The sequence below is a fragment of the Physeter macrocephalus genome, chromosome 18 (genome assembly GCF_002837175.3).
Source record: "Physeter macrocephalus isolate SW-GA chromosome 18, ASM283717v5, whole genome shotgun sequence".
Lineage (NCBI taxonomy): Eukaryota > Metazoa > Chordata > Mammalia > Artiodactyla > Physeteridae > Physeter > Physeter macrocephalus.
The window spans coordinates 87989856-87999142 of NC_041231.1; the positions used below are offsets into that span (position 1 = coordinate 87989856).

Consider the following 9287-nt stretch of genomic DNA (forward strand, 5'->3'; position numbering starts at 1 on the left):
GGAGCACAGGCTCCGGACGCGCAGGCGCAGCGGCCATGGCTCACGGGCCCAGCCGCTCCGCGGCATATGGGATCCTCCCGGACCGGGGCACGAACCCGCGTCCCCTGCATCGGCAGGCGGACTCTCAACCACTGCGTCACCAGGGAAGCCCCGGCAACAGCATTTTTGATCCCAAGTCTTTTGTCTCCAATTAAGTGCTCGTTTCACCAGTTCTCTCTGCTCTCACGGCAAAATCGCCGGCCTAATGAAGCTGTATGAATGGTGATGAATCTAAATTTAAAAGTCAATGTCTGGAGAGAAAGGAAAAAATCATATTTCCAAACCCCTTGATTGTAGACTAGTTATGAGTGCGCAGCAGAGGCTCACTCTGCAGGGTTTGATTTCAGGAACTCTTGGAAGCAGCCCTTATCACCCAACCCCACCCCAAGGTTTCCTCACTTCCAAAGAAAGCTCTAGAAAACCTGCAGTAGGAAACAAAACCTTTCATTCTGCAACTAGACAGCCATATTAAGACAAGCTAATTTGCAATGTCCCACAGGGTAAATGACTGACACGAAATCTATCCCGATAGCAGGTTTTAAGAGAGTGAAGGAGAGGAAAGAACAGCAGGAACTGAGAGCCATAGGGCAGAGTAAGAAGAAAAAATGCCGAAGTGGGGCAGGATTCTGGGAGATATCAGGAGGTGAAAGAGTCTGGGGCCAGAAGCTAAACTTGGTGAACTTCACTCCTCTGCAGAGAATCCCTGAGTGATTGGACTAAGGGGCTAACATGTAACACATTTTCAATAGGTTCTCTTTGTCGGAGCTCTAGAGGATAGCTCCCTGGGTGTCAGTGCCAGGCAGGTATAGATGTGGCCTGAGGAAGTGTGGCCTAGAGGTCCTGAACACGGCCAGCTACACTCTGTGGCTCTGTATTAGAGGCTCATTTGTTGTATGGTTACAAGTGGGGATATTTGGTTTTCAGTATCCTCAAACCACTTTTGCTGAATCCTTTCTGCAGCAAGTGACACCCTGCCCCAGGATCCTTTTAGTAAATTCCCACACTTAGAAAAGACTCGGGTGGTAGTCATTTACATATTAACATATATTAATTTGCCAAGGCATTTATGCAATACCAAACTATTCTAAGCTCTTTTTTTTTTTTTTCTAATTTGTTTCCCTTAAGTGAGTAGAAATAGGTTGTGTGCAGGCATGTGTTGGGGAGGCAGTTGTGGGTATGAATGTGGGTGTGTGTATAAAGGAAGTTTCTTTGGATCTTCTGAGTTGTGGGTTTTGGATTTTGTGGGGGTTTTTTAAATTTATTTATTTATTTTTGGCTGTGTTGGGTCTTTTTTGCTGCATGCAGGCCTTCTTTAGTTGCGGCGAGCGGGGGCTACTCCTCGTTGCAGTGGGTGTGCTTCTCATTGTGGTGGCTTCTCTTCTTGCAGAGCACGGGCTCTAGGCATGTGGGTTTCAGTAGTTGTGGCACGAGGGCTCAGTAGTTGTGGCTTGCAGGCTCTAGGGCGCAGGCTCAGTAGTTGTGGTGCATGGGCTTAGTTGCTCCGCAGCATGTGGGATCTTTCCGGACCAGGACTCGAACCCGTGACCCCTGCATTGGCAGGCTAATTCCCAACCACTGCACCACCAGGGAAGCCCTTTAGTTATGTTTTTAATGCTTGACAAATCACCAGGATTCAGGAGGACTGAATGCCACTGCTAAAAAATGCTTGGATCACAGAAGACAAATAATTTGAAACCACTGAGGGCTTCCATTCTAATAACAAGTTGCCAATATGAATGCATGCAGGTTCCTGATCTAAGGCCTATATGAGTGCCCTTTTGCCAACCATCTTCTTGTCAACAACAGAGAAAAGCAGATGGTGTATCTAGCAGGGGAAAGAATAAACTTTTGGAGGCCTGGGTGCAGGACCTCTCATCATCTCCAGGCAGACACCCTGGTCATCTCTGGCATCCCTTTTATTTGGCTTCCAGCATTTTTGTTCACATTGCTACTTCTCCTTGGTGAGTGCTTGGAATCTTCAGTGTCTTGCCTTCCCACTTTCTAGTTTAGGTTGTAGATTCTTGTGTTGATTTTCTTGCTGTGCTAAGTGAGCTACAGGCTTTCAAAAAGTCTGTGTAGAAATTATGGCGTCTGCTCCGTCAGGGACTTGCTATCTGATCACACTGATGGAGGACAGCCTTGGGTAGCATTTTCCAGAGGTTAAAGAAAAGGGTGGGTGTTCTGGTAACCAAATAATTTTGTTAACACAAATTTAGCATATGCATCATATATGACTGTACGAGAATTAAAAGGCTATAAAATAAGCCTACTTCAAGGTTATTACTGCAAACAGCAGGGATCCTGACCAGGACTGTATGTTTAGAAACTGAACCAGCTCCCTGCTGACCCCATGGCATGCTCTGATAGTTGCTTTTAAAATAAATCCCAGATACTGGTTTAATTGTCCGGTGACCCTTTCTTATAAGATGAAAATAAAGAAAAACGTCACAGGAGATGCCTCTAGTTTATGAAGCTGAGAAATGTCAGATCCTCAGTGGTCTCAATGACCCAGTGGTCATACTTCACTACATCTTTCAAATTGTATGTGAATATATATTTAAGCAACCTGGAAGACTAGAAAGATCCAATAAAGATAGGCACCTCAATCACCTGGCTTCAGGGGAGGACATTAGTAACTAATTACTGTGTACACACTTTTTAGCTCAACAGATCAGCCTCCTATAAACTGCTTTTGTATTACTGACCACAGTCTGACCCAATCCTTGGAAAACAGCTGTCTCAAATTGTCTGGTATTGACATGGAGAAGTGCTTTTTTGTGGCCCCATTAGCCCCACAGAAATAGAGGGGCAAGGACAGAAGTGGTGGGCATCCTCTGATTTCCCATAGAGGTGATATAAGCCCACCAAAGAGTGAGGCGGACTTCTGCCTCCAGCTCAGGTTTTTAGATGGTCATGAATTTTTCCCTTTAATTTTCTCTAGAAAAATGTCTTCTCTGCTCCGTTGCTGGTTTAGATTTTACTTCCATCATCTCCCATTAACCTTTGGAAGCCATTGCCAAAGCCAGAGACAGTTGAAAGATAATTGAAAGGATCTGTAAGGATCTGAAGCCTCTGGGCTCTACACTCGGGCAATCAGGGGCCCTGGCTCCACAGCAAAGAGGAGGCCACACAGCTCTGGAAAACAGGCTCCCCATCCCATTTATTCTATCAAAAGCAAATTAAAACTCCAGTTAGGCAAGGCCTTCTGCTGTGCACATTTAATGTCCCATAGATAATTGCTCAGTTTCTATTATAGAAGTCATTCTGGCATTAAATAGGTAATGAGTGAAATGGGATTTTAATTTAGCAAGCAGTGTAAAAGGCAATATCACACCAACACCCAGAAACTATTCTGGCTGCACAAATGTTGGTGAAATCTCCAACAGGAGCACCACTTGAAGGGGACAAAGAAGTGGCAAGAGGCCAGTTGGGATGGGACTAATGAGGGTTAGGAGGCATCCTGATAGGAGAAATCTCATCCATGCCTGCTTAACTGCGGTATGTAAACTTCCTGGAGATTTACGCAAAAATCGGTATCTGGGCATTTTTCCACGGCAAAACTCCATAGTTTTAATCAGATTTTTCAAAAAGGTCTGAGACTCCAAAAAACGTTAAAAATTGTTGCTACTCAGATTTATTGCCATCTGGGCCAATCAGGAAATGACCATTGTGTCCTATACAAACCTCAAAAGAAATCCCTAAGGATATGAGACTATGAAATTCAGTGTCTATACAGTCTCATAGAAAAACACCCACACAGGAGTTGGAAAGTATCTGTTTAACTGGATCGTGCAGCCAGTCAGTACCATTCATCAGGATCTCAAAGGAGATTACTTTTTTAAACATTGTTTATCCCACATGAAACAGCTCTGTGATGTAGATATAATCTAAATATCATCAGTCCCAATCACTGCCTTGCTCAGTAAAACAGCCATCTTAGGCTAGGTGTTAGAGCAGCCCCTTGGTGTTAAAAAAAAAAAAAAAGAGAGAGAGAGAGAGAGAGAGAGAGACAGAATCCCAAGTATGGGATTTATTACATGGAATTAAAAGTTTTAGTTATTCTAATAACCAAGTCCACAGGAGAAGGACTTTCTGTAATCAAAAAATAATGCAGTAAGATATATAGTGGCACTGTGCCCCTTTGGTAAAATAGATGACGTTCAAATGATGGTAACAAGAAGCTTCTATGGGGGCTTCACTTAATTGAAACTACAAATGAGCTTAAGAGAGAAGAGAGATTTTTGGGGCTTCAAAGTTTGAAAGCTCAAAGTTTGTTAAACAGACTACATCCCTAGATTTTCTGCAGCATTAATCTTTGGCCCTTCTGATTCCCCAGAATAAACAGTGGAGTCAAAACAGCAACCCCAGTCCATGATGGGGATGATCTACACAGCCTCGTGAAGTTACCTGGACAAGCTCCAGCATGTCTTTGACAAACCCATCCACTTCTGGGCCTTCTAGGGCTCCAGTTTTACTCTGAAAAATAAAAGATCCAATCCACCAAATATCATTTTCTTAAGTCAGAAAGCTTAAAAAATGAATTATACAAATAGACCAAATCAGTATTCTTTTGTGACTGCAAACAAGTTTGGAAATGGCATGTTCCAACTTATCGTCTCTGTACGGGATGTGAATGCTCCACATAAATCAGAAGCACTCACTGTAAATAACTCCCTCCATTTAACCAAATGGGAAGCAGTAGTTTTGAGTTCCTTGGCTCTTACAAATAGCATTAATATGACATGTACCGACTTTATTTGCTTCCCAAATACTAGGACTCAGTTCAGACTAGTGCTAATTGAACATCCACTGATCCTTTGAAGGATAGATTGACATTTTTAGATTTTGCTTTATGATTTAGCAATGATTTAATGAGTATCAAAACACATTTTAAATTCAAGAGAGACTAGATTGAGTGAGCATATTAGAATTACTATATGGTTCATGCATAAAATCTTTTATTTTTTCTACCCATTTTATAAGAATGCCTATAAAATATAATACATATATTTCAGTTTCTTCTCTAAAGTTCCAGTTAATGATAAGTCATCCATTCTCTTCAAGGTTTTCTAATCCTGAACTTTTAACATATTATAAAAACTCATTCCCTTAGTGTATTTACCAGACACTAATACAGTACTTGTCACATGCCAGGAACTCCTCGAAAAGCTTACGAACATGAATTCTTTTAATTCTCATATAACAAGCCCATGAGGTAGGTATTATCATTATCCCCATCACCCTAATTTTATAGATAAGGAAAATGAGGCACAGGGAGGTTAAGAAATTTGCCCAAGGTCACACAGCTCATGAGCCGTGATTCAAACCCAGGTAATTGGTCACAGAGTCCTATATACTTAAACAGTTTGCTAGACTGCCTCTTCCAGGTGATTTTCTTTTCTGCTCAGAATATGACACACAGATATCCAGTTTGATTAGTTTCAGGATCTCTTATGATCTTTCTCAACTTTCTTTTTATTTTCCTTGCTCCGTGCATCATCCCACCTTGTCCTCAAGAAATTCAATCTCTTTGCCGTACTTCGTTCTTTAGAATTATTATTTTCTCCCCTCTAAAGAAGGACCAAATAATAGCCTTATAAGAGAAATAGATTTTGTGCCAAATATGTCTGACTTTCCCCCTATTTCTTTAGGTTGGTTGTGTTTTTTTATTTGACGGTTTGCTTTTGTGTTTGAGCATACTATGATAGATAGAGACCAGGAAAGAGAAACCGTCTTTTAGCTTGGTTACAAGGAGCAAAAAAATAATAATAATAATGTGATTTTATTCTCTTCTCCACCATAAGTACTCCTATGTCTATTTTTACTTAGTTCTCAGAAGTTTCATAGAGAAGCTGAGGGTACCTTGACATAGCAACACACATGGGCAATTGCTGTTCATTATATAAGTTTAGGGTCTGTAAGTAGGATGACTCCACATAAGGGCTAAAAAAGCTTCCTACCTAAAGATGGCCAGCACAATATATTGAAAAGGCACACTTACGACATCATAGTGAGCAAAGATTTTCTCAAAGTCCCTCTTTCTTTCTTCAGTGAAACAAGCCTGTATATGGACAAAGCATTATGTCAATCAGTAGTGTGAAACTTCCATTGTACAATTCTTCCAGGGTCTTAGATAACTTTTATAAACTTTGAGTCAACAGTTCCTAATCGCTTAATTCTGACACTGAGCCTTATCAGTCTCTAGATAAATTAAAGGCAATACAATTAGATAACTTTCTTCCCTCCCTCTCAAATCTATAGAGCAACGTGAATGATACAAATCCACCTAGAGAAATGCCACCACTTACATCCATTTTAAATTGGAGAAGGAAGTTTTCCTGAAGAGCCAGAATCCTAAATGGGGGGGAAAAAATCAAAAAACGTCATCCACGTGATGATCTATCAGCTCTCAATTACAAGTAGATTTATAACTGTGGTGTGAGGAAAGGGCAGGCAATTTCCAGGTTATTCTGCAGAATCGGGTAGGTGCTTAAAAAATGGGAATTTGTACAATATAAAAACAAAGACGGGAAGGACTTTCACAGGGATTAGTAGTCACCATAGAGAGACATCTAAAAATTCCAGCAAGGTTGCAGGTACACGATCAATATGCAAATTTCAGTTGCATCTTGATATACTAGTAATGGCCAATCCAAAAAAGGAATTAAGAATACCATTCCATTTACAACAGTATCAAAAAGAATAAAATACTTAGGAATAAATATGGCAAAAGAGACCTAAGACTTATAGACTGAAAACTATAAAGCGATGTTGAAGGAAAACAAAGAAGAACTAAATAATAGTATTAAGGACATCCTGTGATCATGAGTTAGAAGACTTAATATTTTTAAGATGGCAGTGCTTCTCAAATTTACCTACAGATCCAACACAATTCCTATAAAAATCCCAGTTGCCTTTTTTTGCAGAAATTGGTAATCCGATAATTGATGATCTGTAATTAATGTGGAAATGCAAGGGATTCAGATTAGCCACAACTACACTTTTTAAAAGGGTAAATTATATAGTATATAAATTATGCTCAATAAAAAAGTATGTATTTCTCTTTCCTGCATAACTACAATTGTACTTCAGTGGAATAGAATCAGTTTCAAAAGACTAAAGCATTGGATTTGTGTTGAATTTATAATCATGGGTATATAGAGAGAAAGGCAGAAAAAATATCATACAACAATTCGGAAAGTTTTACTCCTTTGGATGCCCAGGGTAGAGAGAATTCAGTTGAGCCAAATAGAGGGTAGAATATCCTGAGACCCTGCAAGGAATACTGTCCTCATCTCTTTGCTGGCACCAAGCAGTCTAAAGTATGTTGCCAGTCAGAGGACATATACTCAAGAGGTGATTGTATAGGAGTAATAGGGCTACATTTCACAACTGGGGGTAGAGAAAGAAGATTCCCACATGTAAATGTTTTAAGACCTTTTTGTCATTGAATTAGTTTCTTATTTGCTGCTATAACAAATTACCACAAACTTAGTGGCTTAAAACAACACAAATTAATATCTTATAGTACTGGAACTCAGAAGTCTGAAATGGATTTCACTGGTGTTTCAAGATGTTGACAGGGCTGTATTCCTTATGGACGCTCTAGGAGAGAATCTGTTTCCCTGCCCTTTTCAGCTTCTAGAAGCTGTCTGCATTCTTTGGCTTATGGCCCCTTCCTCTACTTCAAAGCCAGCAATATAACATCTTCAAATTTCTCTGTGATTCTGATCTTCTGCCTCCTCCTTCCATGTTTAAAGGACCCTTGTTATCACACTGCACCTACCCAGGTACTCCAGAATAATCTCTTTATTTTAAGGTATTTAATTAGCAACGTTAATTCTATCTGCAACCTTAGTTACCTTTGCCATATAACATAAAATATTCACTGATCCTGGGAATTAGGACATGAACATCTTTGTTCTGCTTACCCCAATTGTCATTTTCAAATTCCATAGCAAATTGGTTTCAAAATAATGTAGTAACTCTCTTATTGCTTTGCATCTCTGTTCAATGCCACTTAACCCTTTCTTCAGTCCAGAACGATTCATTGAATCCTCCCATGTACATAACACTCCACTGAGTGAGAAGCTATTCAGGAGATTAAGGCATAGTCCCTACCAGCTAGGTAGGACTATAGTAGGGGGTGTTTGTAAATCTGCAGGGAGGCTTTTTGTTTATCAAAGGGATAGAATGGCCATGACTAGTGCTCTGCTTCAGTGTCCAGTGTACAGTTACTATCCAGCCTGACCCTGAGGAACCTGGTATTATAGTTGCTCCTCCCGAGGGTTCTATCCATGTATTCTTTGTTTTTTTTTTTTAACATCTTTATTAGAGTATAATTGCTTTACAATGTGTGTCAGTTTCTGCTTTATAACAAAGTGAATCAGTTATACATATACATATGTCCCCATATCTCTTCCCTCTTGCATCTCCCTCCCTCCCACCCTCCCTATCACACTCCTCTAGGTGGTCACAAAGCACCGAGCTGATCTCCCTGTGCTATGCGGCTGCTTCCCACACATTTGGTAGTATATATAAGTCCATGCCACTCTCTCACTTTGTCCCAGCTTATCCTTCCCCCTTCCCGTGTCCTCAAGTCCATTCCCTACATCTGCGTCTTTGTTCCTGTCCTGCCCCTAGGTTCTTCAGAACCATTTTTATTTTTAGATTCCATACATATGTGTTAGCATACGGTATTTATTTTTCTCTTTCTGACTTACTTCACTCTGTAATGCAAGAGGGTTCCCTTCTCTCCACAGCCTCTCCAGCATTTATTGTTTGTAGATTTTTTGATGATGGCCATTCTGACCGGTGTGAGATGATATCTCACTGTAGTTTTGATTTGCATTTCTCTAATGATTAATGATGAGCATTCTTTCATGTGTTTGTTGGCAATCTGTATATGTTCTTTGGAGAAAGGTCTATTTAGGTCTTCTGCCCATTTTTGGATTGGGTTTTTGTTTTTTTGATATTGAGCTGTATGAGTTGCTTGTATATTTTGGAGATTAATCCTTTGTCATTTGCTTTATTTGCAAATATTTCTCCCATTTTGAGGGTTGTCTTTTCATCTTATTTATGGTTTCCTTTGCTGTGCAAAAGCTTTTAAGTTTCATTAGTTCCCATTTGTTTATTTTTGTTTTTATTTCCATTCCTCTAGGAGGTGGGTCAAAAGGATCTTCCTGTGATTTATGTCATAGAGTGTTCTGCCTATGTTTTCCTCTAAGAGTTTGATGGTGTCTGGCCTT

General features: G+C 40.1%; 1 protein-coding gene across 1 annotated transcript in view; it reads right to left on the reverse strand.

The window, feature by feature from the left end:
• Positions 1–9287, reverse strand: part of SCGN (secretagogin, EF-hand calcium binding protein) — a 31477-nt gene that overhangs the window by 1034 nt on the left and 21156 nt on the right. Inside the window, 3 exon segments of the mRNA XM_007128638.1 lie at positions 4447–4515; positions 6041–6100; positions 6348–6393. Coding sequence (XP_007128700.1) covers positions 4447–4515; positions 6041–6100; positions 6348–6393 — 175 coding nt within the window.